Consider the following 18,296-nt stretch of genomic DNA (forward strand, 5'->3'; position numbering starts at 1 on the left):
TGCTTTCCCTGGATGTATGACATGGTCTAAGTTGGTGATTTGGTTCCAGTTGGAATTGACAAAGCTCAGCTCGGGTTCAGCTCAGCTCAAGAAAGGGATAATGGTTTGACCTCTTTGGCTCCACTCCCACAGGGACCCGCCCTGAAATCCTCATTTGGGGCAGGATGGGCAGGGGATGAAGCAGCATAGGCATTCTTCATCCCTCTTGCCAATGTCAATCCCTTGGGCACACAACAGAGCTGGGATTCAGGGATGCCCCCCAAAAAAGGAAGGATTGGACTCCAAGAAACACTACAAGAATCTGGGGATAAAATAAATAACAGCAATTGGACACAGCAGCCCATCCTCCTTCCTGAATATCCATAGTGTTGGGAGTTGGTGGAGAAAGTTACAAACTGCTTTTTGGAATTCGGATTCCCAAACACCACCTCAGCACGCAGAATTGAGGTGGCTTGACCTCAAAGGTCCAGAAGTGCTTTAGGATCATCAGGATGAACCTCAACAGATAAGGTCCAGATTGCCCTGGGATCTCCGAGATCACTTGGGGAGCAGCCAGACTTCCTGAAACCACTGAGTCATCTTTTACAAGTCACAAGAAATCCTTTGTTTATTTATAGCCACTAATCCACTCATTAATTCCTCCTCCAGTGAAAGTTTGCACCTTGTTACTGAGCTGGCTTTATTGACTTCAACTTCCACCTCCTGGATCTCACCCAGTCTGTCCCTTGTTCTTCCCAGAAGGTGGCAGTCACTTCCCACGATGCAGGGACGAAGCAGGGGAGTCCCAGGGAGGAGATCTGGAGCGGGACAATCTCGCAAGAGTGCTCTGGGTAGCCAGGCTGGTGGCAGGGCAGGTGGTCGGGGGGATTTGGGGACATGGTCGGGTGGGCTCGCACCCTGCTGTGGTGCAGCCACACCTGGAATCCCAGGAGTGGCAGGGGTGTGACCAGCGAGTCACGTTGTGTCCCAGGGTAGGAACAGGGAGCTCCTGCGGTGGACCTGAGGACACAGAGTCACGAGGGTGCTGTTCCACAAAGGATGACGAGTTCCAGAGGTGCTGTCCCAGGAGGGACGCTGAGTCACCGGCCTGAGGTGTACCAAGGTGTCAGTGATGTCACGGCACTGCCTGTGGGATTGGGAACAGGGAGGAACTCACCTGGCTGCGGGAAGGGCTGCGAGGGTGTGGCAGAGCAACAGGGGATGTGTGGTGGGTGGGGGAGTTGGATATGATCAGGGTGTGACGTCTCCAATTAGGGGAGAGAAGCAGGTGACAATGGGGACAAGAGGGAACAAGGGGAGAGGGGGACAAGGAGTGGGGTCCATAAGCTGGGGGTGTGGGTATGGTTTGTGGGGCTGCTCAGAGGTGAGGAAAAGGATGAACTCAGATGAGAACTGCAGCCAGAGCATATCCTGTGAATGGAGCCACTGGCGTTTGGGACAGGGATAAAAAGAAATGGGAATGTCACCAGTGTGGGAGCAGCATGCCCCTGTGATGGTGTGGAGCTGAGGGACAGAGGGGGTGTGGAGCTCTGTGCACCAGGAGCACAAAGGGAGAGTGGAGTCCATACACAGGGAGTTCAGGGAGAAGGAGCACAAAGGATTGGGGATGCAAGGGATGGAAGCATTACACACTGGGGGTGGGGGAGGGAGGGAAGGGCTGCAGGGAGGATGGGATGCAGGCAGGGGTCTGATGCAGGAGCACAGCGGCCTGGGAATGCTCAGCATGGCACTGACATCTTGCTGCTGCTGGCCCCAGGCACCAGCCACGACCAGTGCCCTAGTCAGGGAAGACCCCAGCTCCCAGAGGACTCGTGGGACAAGAGCAGGCGGGGTGGTGACAGCAGCCCCAGGCACCATCAGCCACTGCAACGCTGAGATTGACAGTCTCAGAGATAGAGCAGGAGCCCAGAGACTCAGGCGAGCTCCTGCAGCTGAGTGGAGCTCAGGGGGCAAAATCCACAGTGCTTGAACACCAGATGGGGGTTAGGGGAGAAGTGGACAGATTCCAGTCACATTTGTATGCTGGAAAAGCAAAATGCTCTGTCCTCTAAGAATGTGAGTGCAGAGCAATCCCATCCAGGGTATGTGAAACCCCAGCAGCCACCCTGGCCCTGTCACCTCCTCAGCCATGGAAAGATCACAGAATGGCCAAAGTTGGAAAAGCCCTTCAATATCGTCAAGTCCAACCAGCCCCCAAGCACTGTCAAGGCCACCACTAAACCACATCCCCAAGAGCCTCATCCACATGTCTGTTAATCTCTTCCAAGGATGGGAATCCTCTACTGCCCTGGGCATCCTCTGCCAGGGCCTGACAACTCTTTCTGTGAGGAAATGTGTCCTAATGTCCAATTGGAACCACCCTCCTGCCTCTATCTCCCCATGGGAGCTCCCCAGATCCCACCTGGCTGTCACCCACAGGGTTTTCCTTCCCTGCTCTGCCCAATTCTGCACCCAGCAGAGCATTCCACCGTCACCTTGTATGGCTCAAGTGCCCCACAGGATGGTTGTGCAAACCCAGCTCAGAAAACGCAACAGAGAGCTCAGGGGACCATGAAGGGCCCTTTCCCAGAGCTGGGAATGCCTTGGGATGCCCTGAGGACATTTCCTGGTGCTGGTAGGCTCCTGCACCAAGAAACTGCAGTCAGGACAGATGCACAAAGATGCAGCCCATGACCCAGACAGCCTCCAGTGACAGTTACCATGACTGTCCCCAAAGTCCTCTGAGCCAGAAGCTGCCAAGTCCACGGTTGTCCCTCTCCAAGCATCTGTCCCCTTGCCCCAGGGACATCCACACCACAGCTGGACTCAGGGGCTGTGTGGGCCACCCAGAAATTCTCTGAGACACACAAGGCCATGGGACTGTGCATTCTGTCACTCTAGCTTGATGAAGCAGCGTAGAGAAATTCCAGCATCATTGGGATGTCCAGGGGGACAGCATTAGTCCCACCCCAAAGGCCAAAGATGTGCTAAGACTGCCCTGCACAGGCCCTAGCCATGCAAGCCCACCTGCCCAGGGTACCAATGCTACCACACACTTCACCTGGGGATCCAGGAAGGCTCAGAGTGGGGACCTGCAGGCAGGTTTGGTGCCAGGTGACATTGCTCACCCTGGAGATGCCTGGCCCAGACCCAGCACAGACTTGGGCTTTCCCAGCTCCTGAACCAGCTCAGCTGCAGATTTGAAATCAAGGGACCCACCCAAGCTACTCTTCCACCCCTGCAGCTGCTCCTTGTGGAGGGAGGGCAGGCAAGGTCCTGCAGACATCTGTGGGCTCAGGGGGCTCAGCCCCTGCCTTGGGGGCAAATGTTCCCCCAAGTCCCTTTGAGGAGTGGTGGGGACATTCCAGCAGGGCAGCTGAGCTGAGCTCCAGGGTCCCAGCAGCCCATCAGGGCACAGACAGACCCCTGTCCCCAGGCAGGGGACAAGGACAGCGCCCTGAGGAGCTGCACCATTGGAGAGGAACATCCTGTGACCCAGTGGGAGCCCGCCAGCACCCAGCCACGTGTCAGGACAAAGTCCAGCCTCACACTGGCACCGGCCATGGGACACTCCAACCTGCTGCCACCTCTGTCCCCCGCCCTCAGCAGGGACAACCCAGGGCACCCAACGCTGGCAGCAGGGCCGGTGCAGAGCCAGCCTGGGTCATGCTGGGTCAGAGCCGGGGTAGTGGCACGGGGTGCAGATGTTTGCACAGCTGTGCTGCCATAGAGCCAGCCACCCCCGGGAATGGGCTGCTTGGAAAAGCCATGGCAAATTCGGGATGGATCCGTGAGAGTCTCAGCTGCAGGAGGCAAGGCCCAGTGGCCCCTGGGGTCAACAGAGCAGGGACAGAGGCTGCTGCTGATGCATCCTGGCACTGGCTTGTGAAGGAAAGTTCCCATAGTGATGGGAATCATGACCAGGCTGTGAGAGCCCTTGCTGGAGCCCACAGCCCTCCCCAGGGGACGCCAAGCATGAGGGACAGGATTGGGCCCAGCTGGTGGCAGTAAAGGGGACAAAATGCTCATGAGCAGTGGCAGGAGCTGTCACAGGGCTGCAGCCCCCGCGGACGCCGCCCGGGAGCCATCCCTGTGTCCCCAGTGGGGGGGACGGTCCCGGCTGCCACGGGGCCGAGCCCTGGCCACCCGCCAGGCCCGCACTGTCCTCGGCCACTCCAGCAAGTATCGGAGCGCGTCTCCGGGCGGGACTCCGGGTCCTTCCCGCGGGTGCAGGGCTCCCTCTCGAGGGGCCGGGCCGGCACTGCCCGGCCGCGGGGCTGAGCTGGCCCCGCCTGTGGGTCCCCAGGGAGGGAAGGGCAGACAAGCAGGAAGACATGGGGACCACAGAGCAGGTGATGAGGCCACAACGCGGCCTCGGGGAGCCACCAGCTCCCTCAGGGCACCGCGTTTTCTTCCCGTCATTAATTAGCAGCTGAATCCGTCACTAATTAGAGGCTGTTTCGCTGCTGGAAACAGAGGCCATGGGCACAGCTGTGGCTTGTCCCAGAGCTGTCCCTCGTCCTCGCTGCGACACCAAAAGTTGGTTTAACGGGGGACTCCCGCAGTGAGCCCCCCCAGCGAGATACCTTCGAGATATTATCTTCGAGAGGTAGCGAAGCTGGATACGGAATGTCACAAATGTTGGGCACCTGGATCAGGCATTCCAGAAAACTGTGATCTGGAGGTGACACCTGCCCCTTTCTGTGCATCGGGCTCGTTCTCAGGGGTTTCTTGCTCTGAGCAAAAGCCGAACTTACATAAAGTACGTTATATACTCGTGGCACACCTCAAGCTGGAAGGGACCCGGTAGGGATTGATGCCAGGCATGAGGATTGTCAATTTCAACTCCCTGTTCCTCGCAGGAGCCAGGACGTGCCTCCTCCTTCCCAGCCATTGCCCGCTCCTGTCCTCTGTCCCCACGGGGCAGCGCAGAATGACCCGAGGGGGCGGGATGGCAGAGCAGGACTAGGAGCTGGTGGGTGGCCCCCTCTCCGGGGGAGTCCCGGGCTGTCACTGCCACGCACAGGGACACGGCGGGCTCGGGTGGCGGCCGCGCTGGGTGACGGTCGGAGTGGAGAAAGAGGATGCGGATGCAGGATGGAGGTGACAGCGCAGCTCTGGGGCTGTGTGGGGCTGGGGCCAGGGGCCGGGCAGGAGGTGATCTTCCCAGGGCACTGTCCCCGTGCCTCGGACATGAGTGACGCAATGAGAACTGACCCCTATAGGTGACAGAGCAGCAGAAACAGTGGACACTGCTGGCGGACAGTGGAGCTCCCTGGGGCTCCTGGTGCCACTCCCCGCAGGGATTCGGTGTCACGCCGCCGGGGTATTTGATGTCACCATCCCTCGACTCGGTCATCCCCCCAAGGCACTTTGCAACCCCTGGGGCACTTGGTCACCACTCAGACATCTGGTCAAGTGTCAGGACACCAGGCCCTTCCCCCCCTTCCCAGCGCACTTGGTCGCTCCCAACGCCCCGAGGGGCAGCACCGGCAGCCAATGGAGCGCGGGGGCGTGGCCAGGGGCGGGGTCGCGTGTTCTCCGGGGCATGTTGTGGGTGGGGTCATAGCGGGAACGCGTTTGGGGGCGTGTCCTGGGCGGGCCGAGAAGCCAATGAGGCGCTGAGGAAGAGTCGCGAGCGGGAGGCGAAGCCAATGGGCTTTGGGGGCGTGGCCAGGGCGGATCTCCCGGACCAATGGGTGAGGGGGTGGGGCCCGCAGCGGGTCAATTGGCCCGGACGGTACCGGACGGTACCGAACCGTACCAGGATGGGGCTGTCGGCGGCAGTCCGGGACCGGGTGGCCGCGGTGCACCGGGGCTCGGCGCTGCCCGATCGACTGCGGCTCTACGACGGCTGGGCTGCCCGCTATGAGCAGGTACTGGGGACACAGCGGGTACGGGAGCGCCGGGGGACGGCGACTGTCCCCGCTGACCGCCGTGTCCCCGCAGGATGTGGCAGCTCTGGAGTACCGGGCACCGCATCTCGCCGCCGCCTCGCTCGCCTTCGCCTTTCCCGCGCCGCACGCGGAGGCGCGGCTGCTCGACGTGGCCTGTGGCACCGGGCTCGTGGCGCGAGAGGTACCGGGGTAACGGGGCGGGGCGGGCCGAGGATAGCGGGACGGGACGGGGCGGGGCGGAGGTGACGGTGCTTCTGTCCCCGCAGCTCCACCGGCGCGGTTTCCGCTGCCTGCACGGCGTGGATGGCAGCGCGGGGATGCTGGAGCGAGCACGGAGCACCGGGCTCTACCAGGAGCTGCGGCTCTGCGTCCTGGGCAGGGATCCACTGCCCGCGCCCGCAGGTAACGGGAGGGGGCGGACCCCCGGGAACCCCTCGGTGACACCCACGTGTCCCGCCGGTGACGGGCCGGCACCGGGCGGGGGGAGCCCCGGAGGGTGCCCCCGGTGACGCCCCGTGTTCTCGCAGAGCACTACGATGCCGTGACGCTTGTGGGGGCCCTGGGCGAGGGGCAGGTGCCGAGCACGGTGCTGCCGGAGCTGCTGCGGGTCACCAAGCCGGGTAAGGGGGGTGGGCGTTTCCCCCTCCCCGCCGGGACCCCCGGGGCGGTGGGGTGGGACACGAGCCCCGGCGGATGTGGGTGCCCCGCTGAACGCTGGACCCGTGGCACAGCTGGGACGTGGCCTTGTCCCTGCTGCCAGGGACGGGCGATGGCACGGGGTCCGTGACCCTGCCCACCGCCCCGTCTGGGAAGGGGGACACGGCAGGAGGTGGCAGTAACAGTGCTGGTGTGTGACAACCTGTGCTCAGGCGTGACATCTCGCCCATCCCCTGCCCATTCCCTGCCTACTGATCCCCTGTCCTGCCCATCTCTGCCTGTTTATCCCCTGCCCACTGCCCTGTCCATGCCCTGTCTGTGCCTGTCCCCTGCCCTGCCTGTCCCCTGCCTGCTGACTCCTGGCAGGCTGTTGGTGCCTCTCTGTATCCCCGAGGGATGCCGTCCCCAGAAGGGACACCCTGTGTCAGTGTTACCTGTCTCCTGTCCCGCAGGTGGCTTCCTGTGCCTGACGACGAGGAGCAACCCCTCGAACCTGCGATACAAGGCGGAGCTGGAGGCGGCGCTGGGGCAGCAGGAGCGGAGCGGAGCCTGGCAGAAGCTGCTGGCCCAGGAGGTGGAGTACTGGGAGAGGGCTGTCACCGAGGAGGAGAGCACCCAGGGCAACGGCTACATCTCCGGGGTGGTCTACATCTACCAGAAGTGCCCTGTCCCCCACCTCAAGGAGGGCTGAGAGCAAGCGTGGCTCTGGAGGGGGCGTGAGCACTTGACCCCTTAAAAACTGAGCCCAGTGACCCCCTCCTGCAGCAGGGCAGCTGTTGGAAGTGACAGTATTTTGGGAGAATTTCCCTATTCCCTTCCTTGGTTCCTTCTCACCAAGGTCAGGGCTTGGGACCCTTGTGTGTTCCTCAGCATGGGAAGGGTCTCTGGGATTCACAAGGGACTCCTGGGTACCACCTTTAGCTCTGGGTACCACCTTCAGGTATTGACCCCAACACCTCAACACTCACCATGACATTTCACTGACCCACATGGCTGTTCTGAGGCATGTCCAGTCTGGGATGTCTTCTCCCCACCTTGTCCATCTCAGCACTCATGGCCAAACTCTGGATCCTTCTTCATCTCCCACCCCCAGAGTCTTTACCTAGGGACTGTTGGAGGTGGGTTCCAACCACTGTGTCCTGTGATCTCCCATACCTCATCCTCTCTAGAGACTGACCCAGCTTTGAGGTGCAGGAGCCTGCACATCCAGAGTCAAGGCAGCAAGGCCAAGGTGGCTCCCAGCTGGAGAGGGTTTCCAAGCACCACATCTGCCTTTCATCCCATAATAGCTGCTTGAATGTCTCATTTTCCCACAGCTTTGTATTTAATGGCCTGGGCAGGGAAATGAGTTTGGAAGGGATTTGGGGAGCTGGTGGCTGCTCCCCACCCAGGAACCACCTGGCACTGCCTGCCCAGCCTGTTCCCCCAGCCCCTTGCTGGGCTGTCTCCACAATTCCTCTTCCACTGCTCCCTTGGGAAGTTTTTTACCCAAATCTCTTGCTGGAATATTTGGGTTTTTTAAATTTTTCCCTTCCCTCAGACCTGTTCCTGCTCATCCTGTTCCCATGTTCCTGGAGAACAGGTTGCATCCTTCCCCTCAGGAGCTTTCCTCAGTGTGAGGCAATGGATGTGTCTGTCCCTGTCTCTCACCCAGGGCATCCCACATCTTCCACACTCACCCTCCCCATGGCTCTTGTCACCCTTCTTCTTTGTCCCTCATGTTTTGGAGTCCCTGTGCCCATCAGTAGCTGTCCTACTGCTCCCTCCCCATTTGTCTCCAACACTATCTCCTGGGCAGCTGGGGGTTGTGGCTGTCCCCAGCCCTGCACTGGCCTGTTCAATAAATCCCTGTCTCTGCTGTCTGTCTGCTGTGTGTTGTTCTCAGCACAATAGACATATGCACCCTGCTGGGTGGGTGGCCAGGAGCCTGTGTGGGGAGATTCAGCCTTGCTCTGGGCTCCCTTCCAGTCTGTGGGGGCTCAGAGCACCTGGTGTCCCCCTGTCCCCCCGAGCAGCTCTTAGCTCTCATCATCCTCTCCCTGTTTCCTGCTGCAGGGAATGCCAGGAGTACCCTGGCTGGCTAGCACTGATCCCCATGGGAAGATGGGGATGTTCCAGGTGCTGGAACACAGCAGCTGGCAGGACACAGCACCCCCAGGACGCGTCACCATCCTCCCCACACCGCGCTGTTCAAAATGAGCCCAGGCAGCCTTGGTGGCACCAGGATGTTTATAGTCCCTGTCCTGGGGAAGGGCTTGTATGGGGACTGTGCTGGGGGTCTTCCAGAGTGGGGATGGGCAGGGGGAGGCAGTGCAGGGGCAGGGTGTGGCTTGGAGATGCAGGACAGGGACAGTGGTGCTCTGCCTTGGGCTGGCACCTAGGCACAGTAGCTCACACATAGTCCTTCATGGCATAGCCCATTGGGCCACAGGTTTTCACTGCCCTGTACTTCTTGGGGTAGGGATCCTGCTGGGACTGAGATCCTGAGCAGCACAGGACACCGCCACCGAAGAGCTGCAGGGCACTGGAAGCCCAGCCAATGTAGAGGGCAGCCCCCAGCTCTCTCTTGAGGGCCTCAGGCACCATGGGGTTGTAGAAGTTGCTGACAATGCTGTTGGCAGACCAGGAGACAGGGATGAGCAGCATGATGCTGGCCATGATGAAGATGACACCTGCCACAGCAGAGATCCTGCTCTTGGTGCTGTTGTCATCCACGCAGCGGGTGCAGTCAGCTCCCGAGAGGGCGATGAAGAAGGCAAGGAAGGCCACGAAGATGGAGGTGACCACCAGGGCACGAGCAGCTTGCAGGTCAGAGGTGAGCTCCAGCAGGGAGTCGTAGGCCTTGCACTGCATCTGCCCCGTGCTCTCATAGACACAGTTCATCCACAGCCCTTCCCAGAACACCTGGGCCACCACGATGTTGGAGCCGATGAAGGCCGTCACCTTCCACATGGGCAGGGCACAGGTGAGGATGGAGCCCAGCCAGCCCAGTGCGGCCATCATCAGTCCTCCCATCTGCATCGTCATCATCGCCATCGACAGCTCCTGCAGGGACAGGCATGGGTGTCACAGGCACAGCCCAGGGACAGCATGGCTATGACATCTGGCTATATCCTGCTCCCAACCAGGGTGGGAATGGCTGCAGGACAGCATGGGGACATGAGTGGCATGGGGACATGAGTGGCATGGGGCAGGATGGGGACCCATGTGGCACTTGGCCCCAAGCAGGCCAAGGTGCAGGAGCCCCATGTGTCACACTGGCCCCTACACCGTCCTCACAGCACAGGCTCTTCCATCACCCCTTCACAGGACATGGAAAGTGTCAGGTAAGGGATGCCTTTTGGGGAGCAGGATGGGGGGCTCGCTGTGCCCATCCACCAGTGCTCCAGAGTGCAAACCCCACACTTGCCCCACATCCTGCCCTGGTGGCCATCCCCCAGTGCCCACCCCATGTGCCATTCCACCATGACTGCTCAGTCTCTTCAGCCACAAGCCTTGTGCCAAGGGCATGGGCAGGGAAGGCAGGCCCCCACACCACTCAGCACTGCCAACCCCAGGTTTGGCTTTGCCCTCACAGCCATTCCACAGTGCCCTTAAGACCCAGGATCTCCTCTCCAGGAAAAAATGGAAATGGGTCAGAGCTCAGCTCTGCCCTGATCCCAGGTCTGGAGCTCAGCACCTTATACAATACCATCCTGGAGAAGCCCCAGGAGCAGCTCCAAGAGGGCAAACCCTGGTGAGGGGCTATGGGGTCACCACCATAGCATCCCTGGGAGAGGGGTGGTTGGTACAGGGACAAATGCTGAGCACACTGCAGCTCCACCATGGTCATGTGTGGCTGCTGTGACCCTGGCTCAGCCCAAACCCAGCTCAGCCCCTCAGCTCAGAGCAGAGTTCACCCATGGTGCTTGTGCCGTGCTTGGCAGCTGGGAACAGCCGGGGTTTTATGGCCCCAAGCTCAGCAGGTATCGGCTGTGCCTGGCACACCCTGCGGCTCTTGCAAGAGGTTTCACCGTCAATTTCCCTCTCCCAGTATCGGTTTCTCCAGCCTCTCCTCTCCCGTTGTATCCCCAGTCTTCAACCAGCACCTTTTATCTGTCAGGAGCCGGATGGACACCCAGCACTGGGACATTGCATCCCCTGGGCCATGAGAGACCCTTTGGGCCAGAATCACAGCCCCTTCTGCCATGCTCCAGGCAGGCAGGGGCCGGGATGGTGGCAGCCATCCCTGCCATCTTTCACCAGTGAGACCTGGGCCACACAGGACCCCAAACCAGGGTGTGTGACCGCCTGCAAGGGGACAAGTGGTGGCTCCATGCATCCCCAGGGATGCTCACAGAGCGTTGTGTTCACATCCCACCTCACCACCGGCACCACAGGTACAGGTGAATTTTCCACCACTCCCGTGCCCAGTGAGGGGACTGGGGAGCCCTCCAGTCCTCAGATCCAGATGAGACACCCAGAGCGGGGAGGAACCCCTCGTCCCCACAAATCCCGAGGTGGGAAGGAAGGAAGGAAGTTCTCAAGCCAGAGGAGCACTTGCCGTGCCGGAAGCAAGATAGGCAAAGCAGCCGGCGCTGCCCACGCCGGCCCCGGGGCGCTCCCAGCGGGGGCTGCGGTGTGGCTCCGGGGCCAGCACGCCCCGACCCGCCTCGGCCGGCGCCCGCCACCTTCTTCCTGCTCGAGTGGGAAAATCGCGGCGGGTCCGGCGTGGGACAGGCGTGGGACAGCCCCGACGCCGCGTCCGGCGCCGCCAAGGCTTTGTGCCGTGGAGGCAGCCGCTGTCAGCCCCGGGGCGGCACGGGAGGGGAACAGTTAGTGATGCCAGGGCTGGAACAGGCAGCGGGGACCTCGAGAGGCTCCGAAGAACAGATTTTGGTGATCTCTCAGGTGGAGGGGAGTCCAGGGTACAGGAGCTGGCTGTCCCACCACCAGGGCGGGTGTTGAAGAGGGTAAAGAACACGAGGCACAGCGGGGTCTGAGCAGCTGCCATTTAATGCAGGAAGGCTGGACACACGGAGAACGGCAGCACAGCCAGGGGTACCGCAAGAGCCCACTCACGGCCCCTGGCACCCCACTCTGAGGCGATGGATGGGGTCGGGTCCCGGAGTCGCCCCCCACCATGCGGGAGCACAGCCCCGCTCCAGTCCCGCCTCCCCGACTGGTTTTCCCAGCCCGACCGCTGCCCTCCCACTCCCAGGATAATGATGCCCCCGCCCTGGGGAGCTGCCGCGAGAAATCACACTCTATACGGCCGCTCCGAGCCCCGAAAGTAGGTCAAAGTAAAAAATTAGGGAACAGGCAGGTGAGAGCCCCTGTCACCCCTCAAGATCCTGCAGGGGTTTGCAAAGCCACTTCGTCCCTATGACCGCGTGGGACAGGTTCGCTGTCCCTACCAGCACCGACACCGCCACCCACCCCGAGGGACAGACATGTCCCGGGGAGCTTCACGCGGAGAGAGAGAGCCCTGTGCCACCCGTGGGACGGGCTCCTGGGAGCTGTGTCACCACATGGCACACCCCGATACCGGGAGCCAGGAAACGCTCGAGGAGGAGATCAGGTGATGTCTCGGAGAAGATGCCTCAGCTGGATGCTCCGGGGGGGGCAGGACCCCCACCGCGGGCAGCCGGGACAGGATCCCCTTGTCCCTTGTCTCAACCGAGATTAAAGAACCGGCTTCAGCCCCGGTAGAACAAAGGCGGCTCTGTCCGCCCTCCCTCACACCGCCCCGGCGCCCGGCCAGTCCCAGCCCAGCCCGGGAGGTTGCGAGTCCCGCGAGGTCCCCGGAGAGGCCGGGGGGTCCGGGCAGGCGCGGCGGCTCCTACACGTAGTTGCTGGCTGGCAGCGAGCGAGCAGCCGTGAACTTGGCGGAGTAGGGTTTCTCTCCGCGGGGGGGACAGGTGCAGCACAGGATCCCTCCCCCCAGCAGCAGCAGCGCCGAGGCCGCCCAGCCCACATAGAGAGACGAGCCCAAGTCCCGCTTCTGCGAGTCAGAGACCAGAGGGTTGTAGAAGTCCTGGATGATGCTGTTGGCTGACCACGAGATGGGGATGAGGATGAGGGTACCGGCGACGATGAAGATTATGCCAGACAGGATCATGACCTTGGCTTTGGCAGTGTCATCCTCCACACAGTTGGTGCACTTGCCACCAGCCACGGCCAGCAGGGTGCCCAGGATGGCCAGGACGATGGCCACCACCACCATGGCGCGGGCGGCTTGCAGGTCCTGCGGCAGCGCCAACATGGAGTCATAGACCTTGCACTGCATCTGCCCCGTGCTCTGCACCACGCAGCTCATCCACAGCCCTTCCCAGATGATCTGCGCCACCACGATGTTGTTGCCGATGAAGGCTGTCTCCCGCCACATGGGCAGCGCGCAGCAGAGAATGGAGGCCAGCCAGCCGATGACAGAGAGGGCGATGCCCAGCACCTGCATCCCCATGGAGGCCATGGCTCGCTGCCTGCGCCCTGGCCCGCTCCCGCCGCGCAGTGCCGGCTTCTGGGACCATGGCAGGCATTATATGCCTTTGCCGAGGGAGGAGCGCTGCCGCAGCCGCCGGCCTGCCGCCGGCACCGGACGGAGGGGTAGAACCAGTTTCCCGGGATTCTTCCACTTGGATTTCTCCCTGCAGCGATGACACTTAATATCCCGGTTGCTCCCACGGAGGAGGACGCAGGAGGTCCACGCAGGGGACCGGGATCAGGCCACCCAGGTGCTGGAGTGCATCCCATTGCTGCGGGCAGGCACGACATGCCCGGGGCAGCGCTGGGGCTCAGCCCGGGATGCTGATGGGGAAGAGCTGGTGGCCAGGCACTGGCTATCTCTGCTATCACTGCCAGAACCCTCTGCTCCACCATTTCCATGGGGTCCCATCACACCTTCATGCCCCAGTTTCCCTCCAGCTCATGGTGACTGCTCCAACATCAGCCCAGCCTCTGGCCCCCCATGGCCCCATGCCGGGGCAGCAGCACATTGTCCCCTCTGGCTGCTGGGCTCCGTGCCCAGCAGGACACAAGTGGCTCTTGTTTGCTCCTTGGCGTCCGTACCAGCACTTCCAGCCCTCCATTAGGCCTCGGGCAGGAGGTGTCACCGCCCAGACCCACAAACCGGTTGGAGCGGCTGCTGGTTCCCCACGAAGGAGAGACAGCACTGCCTGGGGCAACAGGGGGGCAGACCCCAAACCCAGCTCATTTGTGCTCCAATACCAAGCCAGGGTTCACACAGCCACCCTCAGCCCCAGCTCTGCCCTTGTCCCTCTGCCTGCATGGCTGTGAGGGGCAGATGTGGCCTTGAGCTGTCCCAGTGCCCTGTCCACTGATTCCAGTACTGATGCCAATACCAGTGCCAGCACCGATGCCATACTGATGCTCACCTGTCCTCTTTTAATCCATGACTCTCACACAGGCCCCCTCCCTGCTCCCTCCAAGCCCCTGCACAGGTGCAGCACAACATCAGACAGACAACACAGACAGACAGATGGACATTGCACTGTTTCATCACCTCAGCTTAATCCTGGGCCTGTGGAAAAGATAAGAGGCACTGAGATAATCTTAGTTTTCCCAAGCTGGGAAAACTGGGGTTACCATTACAATCCAACCATTTGTGCTTATTGCTTGGTGTGACTCTGGAGCTACTACTGCTCATGCCAGGATGTCCGTGGGCATCGTGTCTCAGTGTGGTGGGACAAGCCTGGTGGCCCATGCACTGCAGTGCCAGGAGGATGGCTGGGGACACCCATGTCTCACAGTAGATCCCAGCCTAAGGGGATGGTCAGGGACCTGACTGCCTGATTTGTGCTGCCCAGGCTCCATCCCTCTGTTGTCCTGGAACACCCACATTGCTCACATACCAATGTGTCCACCCTGCGGCCAGAGCCTTGTGGTCAAGGGCTCCCTTTAATCTACAACCTTTAATCTCCAGAGCATCCCCGCCGGGCCAGACTCTGCCTGAGGCTTTCACCCCCCAGCCAGCTGCTGTAACCATCACATTATTTGGGGTTGGAGAGAGGCACATGCCCACGCATGTGTGTGGCTCGTAGGGGCAGTGACCCCACATGCACGTGGGGACAAATGGCAAGGTGGGCAACAGGGACTCCCCTGCATGTAGAGCTGCTCATACTGCCCCTCAGAGGCAGAGCAGGTGCCAGCGTGGCCTCTGACAGTCAATTACTGTAATTAATGCTGCTGGAACGTGACATATATCCCACCTGGCAGCAGGGGCAGCCTCTGTGCCTTCCCCACATTCCCCAGTGACACACCCACCCAGACAGCACTGCCAGCCCCGTGTCCCCAGCACTGCTGGACAGCAGGACCGACAGACGCTGGCTCAGCGTGGAGGAGCAGCAGCCAACCCCAGAGCCCTTGGAGCCTGAGGATGGTGGTGTGGCAAAGGTGGGACCACCAAGCACCTGGGACATGCTATCCAGGACAACCACTCCATGGACACCAGCCCCACATGGACAGCAGCCCCACAGCCCTGTCCCAGTGCTCATTCCCAGAGCATCCTGCAGGATGGACACAAACAGTCCCAGATGTTCCCCAGTGTCTCCTGCAAGGAGCCATGGCACAGGCACAGGTCCTGGTGGGACCACAGCCGCTTGCTCAGCAGGAAGCTTTTCCTCCCCAAAACAGGCTGCTCAACACATTCAACCCATCCTGAGCCTTCACCACCCAGCACCTGCCCCAGCACCCAGACAGGTGTGGATGCCCTGCCCCAAATCCAGTGGGATTTGAAGGACATGCAGGAGCCTGGGTTTCCATCCCTATTACACTGTACTGAGAGGGTTGATGAGGGCAGAACTCACATCCTGGCACATCCATCAGGAAACACCTTCTGACACTTGTCCTGGGTTCACCAGCACAGAGACACACTGCAGCCCCTCAGCTGGCAGTGAGGCCATTCCCCAGCAGGGAGGTGATATTAAAAACAGTGTCACCACAATGCCAGGCACTGCTGGGTGCACAGCACAGGCTGTGTCACCCTGACCTTGCTCTGGGTGGAGGACACCCCACAGAGAGAGGGCTTGGGGCATGAATCTCCTGCCAAAAAGGGCTTGGGGACATCACCACCAGGACACGGGTGACAGTCCCACCTCACATACCCCACACCACTGAGCTGAGAGCTTCTCATTCCCCAGGACCCACACATGGACCCACCAACCCGGCTACCTCAAGGTCTCGAAAAGGCAGGTGAGACTTGCCAGCAAACGATGATCCACCGGGATCTCAGGCTTCACATCTGCCAAGCGAGGCAGTGCCAGCAGCCCTCCCTCTCAGCCTGTGAGGAGCGGGGCAGCCTCTCCCCACTGGAGGCCGAGGATTAGTTACCGACAGCCCAGAGACTGAATGTTCCCAAAAAACATCCTTGCCCAACATAAACCCCTCGTACTGACTCAAATATGCACAGTCAGGTTGTTTCTCGCTATAGGAAAGCAAAATCTTATCGGGAGGGGTGCCGCGGGAAGAGAAGGGACCTTCGGCCTGAAGTCGCTCTGAAAGTCAAAGCTCTGTTCAGCTTCTGAGCAACAAGTGGCTCCCAACACAGAAAACACCCCTAAGCGCTGCCAAAGTGGTTGGCGAAGGGATAGGGGAGATGAGGGATCAGAACGGGGGTCATGGGCGGTGCAATAGGGGTGTCCGCACGGGCGATGCTCAGAGGACGCGAGATGCCACGGCAAAGCCCTGGGGAAGGCTATCAGAGCTCTCGGGGAGGGAATGCCCCAGGCATGGTCCAGCGTCCCGCAGCGAGCCACTAGCCCCCTGCCACATCCCGCAGGTCCATGTCCCCCGCCGGCCCCAACCCCATGTGCCGCAGCCCCCTCCCCGCCCCGCTGGCAGACAGAGCTGCCATTGATGCTCGGAGCTGCCTCACCTGCTCCCGCCGCGCCGAAGGGGCTCCAACAATGGGCTGCCTGTGTGCCCTGGCCGGGGCAGAGCCAGCAGCCCCGCGCCTGAAATATAAGCAGCCAAGGCGGCATTTACCGCCCCGGCCCCACTCCCCCGGGGGGAAAAGCGCCGGCACTCCCGACCGCAGCGGCGGGAACACCCCAGCCCCGCCGCGCACGTGAGTGGGACGCGGCCCCGCGGCGCCCGGGGCGGTTTCTGCCGTCACCTCCTGCGCACCCCGGGGTGCTGCCAGGTGCCGGGTGCATGGATGGGGGATGTTGTCCATCAGTGTGGTGATACTGGGTGTCCCCCCGTTCCGCGCAGGTGCCCTTCCTTTGTGGCCACCAAACTGGTGATGCTCCTGTGACCTTGGGGTCTGACATTTGTTTGGGGTCTCAGCATCACAGTGGAACAAACTGTCCCCGTGTCACGACTGAGTTCTTGGAGCTGCCACACTTTGCCCCCATCCCGAGGGACTTGGATACTTCTCATCCCTCCCCAGCTGTGCAGCAGTGCAGAGGGACTGCACCGGGGAGGGAGATGCAGCAGTTGGGGTGGGGATGGTCCCAGGAATCCCCCAGGGACGCTGGCCCTGCTCAGCTCCTCAGTAAACAGCTGGTTTGCTCACCACAAGAATGTGTCCTGCCGGGGGTGGCTGGCACCCCGAAACCCCAGTGATTTGCCCCTTCCTCTGTCGTGAGTCAGAGGGCAGCAGCTGCCCCAGGCCGGCACGACACTGGACACAGCCTGTACTTTGGGCAATTTGGGATGACAAAGTGGGGACGCCGTGCGTGGGGCTCTGATTGCAGGGTCGGGGGCTGCGGTGTTTCACTGCCCTGTCCCACCCCAGCCCTGCCCCAACAGCTCCTATCCCATATACCTGTCTCAAGTATTCCACTCTTCCCCTGCCCCACAGCCCTACATGGAGTATACTCCCTGTCCCATATCCCTGCCCAGAGATGTCCCTCCCTCCTACCTCCCACTCCTATGTGGGTTATCTCCCCTGCCCCATGCCATGATATTGAGTATGCTCATTGTTCCATAGACCTGGGGGTATATCCTTACCCTTACTCCTGTGCCCCACAGCCCTGTCTGGGGTGTAAACTCCCTTCCCCAGAGCCCTGTCTGGGGTATAACCCTTCCCCAAAGCCCTGCTTGGGGTATTCCCACAACCCTACAGCCCTGCCTGGGGTCTCCTCTCACCCCACAACCCCACAGCCACGTGTGCACTGGGGGAGGGTGTGCATGTGTACATCTGTACCACCAAAATATGCCTGTTCACCTCTGCCTCTGTGGCAGTCTCTGTATGTGTGAGTCTGAGTCTCTGTGTGTATCTGTGAGTCTGAGTGTCTGTGAATCTGTGAGTCTCTGTGTGTGTCAGTCTATAAATCAATGTGTCTGTCTCTGCATGTCTGAGTCTGTCGCTCTGTGTCTGTGTGTCTGTCTGTGTGTCTGTGTGTTTGTGTGTGTGGCTGCATGCCAGGCATTGCTGCCGGCAGAGGGTGTGTGTGTGTGTGTGTATATGTGGTGTGTGTGTGTGCCTGTACCAGTACATGTGTCTGTGGTGTCTTTGTGTGTATCTCTGGTGTCTGTGGTGTCTGTGTGCCTGTACCTATCTGTGTTTGAGGTTTGTGTGTGTGTGTACCTGTCTGTGTTTGAGGTTTGTGTGTGTGTGCCTGTACCTGTGTGAGTGTGTTCACCTGTGTGCCTGTGCAGTCCTGCACCCCGGGGCCGTGGGTACTCCCTGCCTGCACACGTGGGGTCCCTTGGCAGCCCACCCTCCCCTCTGCTTGCTGCTGGCAGCCCAGCAGGCCTGGCCCTGTGCCCACTGTCACTGTGACAGCACTGGACTGTGGACACTCACCCCGAGGAGCCCCC

The 18,296-nt window shown here is 60.9% G+C and overlaps 2 protein-coding genes and 1 pseudogene across 3 annotated transcripts; 1 reads left to right on the forward strand and 2 right to left on the reverse strand.

Annotated features, from left to right (window-relative positions):
* The first annotated feature begins 5,661 nt into the window (after positions 1-5,661).
* On the forward strand, positions 5,662-8,391 carry METTL27 (methyltransferase like 27). The gene is made up of 5 exons (XM_079325167.1): positions 5,662-5,855; positions 5,929-6,057; positions 6,143-6,278; positions 6,404-6,496; positions 6,986-8,391. The coding sequence occupies exons 1-5, from the start codon at positions 5,748-5,750 to the stop codon at positions 7,222-7,224; spliced, it is 705 nt and encodes a 234-aa protein (XP_079181293.1). The 5' UTR covers positions 5,662-5,747; the 3' UTR covers positions 7,225-8,391.
* Positions 8,392-8,805: 414 nt separating this feature from the next.
* LOC306811456 (claudin-4 pseudogene) lies at positions 8,806-13,984 on the reverse strand (annotated as a pseudogene). The gene is made up of 2 exons (XR_013777852.1): positions 13,907-13,984; positions 8,806-9,578 (listed from the first exon to the last, which is right to left on the reverse strand). The product of XR_013777852.1 is annotated as a claudin-4 pseudogene (transcript).
* Positions 11,629-13,459, reverse strand: LOC306811406 (claudin-4-like). The gene has a single exon (XM_079325077.1). The coding sequence runs from the start codon at positions 12,982-12,984 to the stop codon at positions 12,355-12,357; it is 630 nt and encodes a 209-aa protein (XP_079181203.1). The 5' UTR covers positions 12,985-13,459; the 3' UTR covers positions 11,629-12,354.
* Positions 13,985-18,296: the final 4,312 nt, after the last annotated feature.

This window comes from Erithacus rubecula, assembly GCF_903797595.1.
Source record: "Erithacus rubecula genome assembly, chromosome: 22".
In the NCBI taxonomy this organism is placed as follows: Eukaryota; Metazoa; Chordata; class Aves; order Passeriformes; family Muscicapidae; genus Erithacus; species Erithacus rubecula.

Excerpts from the sequence above, each read along its gene's own strand:
- LOC306811406 (XM_079325077.1), bottom strand. The coding sequence starts at position 12,984 with ATGGCCTCCATGGGGATGCAGGTGCTGGGCATCGCCCTCTCTGTCATC.
- METTL27 (XM_079325167.1), top strand. The coding sequence starts at position 5,748 with ATGGGGCTGTCGGCGGCAGTCCGGGACCGGGTGGCCGCGGTGCACCGG. Across the intron at positions 5,856-5,928 it reads GGGCTGCCCGCTATGAGCAG|GATGTGGCAGCTCTGGAGTA; the intron begins GTACTGGGGACA and ends GTGTCCCCGCAG. Across the intron at positions 6,058-6,142 it reads CCGGGCTCGTGGCGCGAGAG|CTCCACCGGCGCGGTTTCCG; the intron begins GTACCGGGGTAA and ends CTGTCCCCGCAG.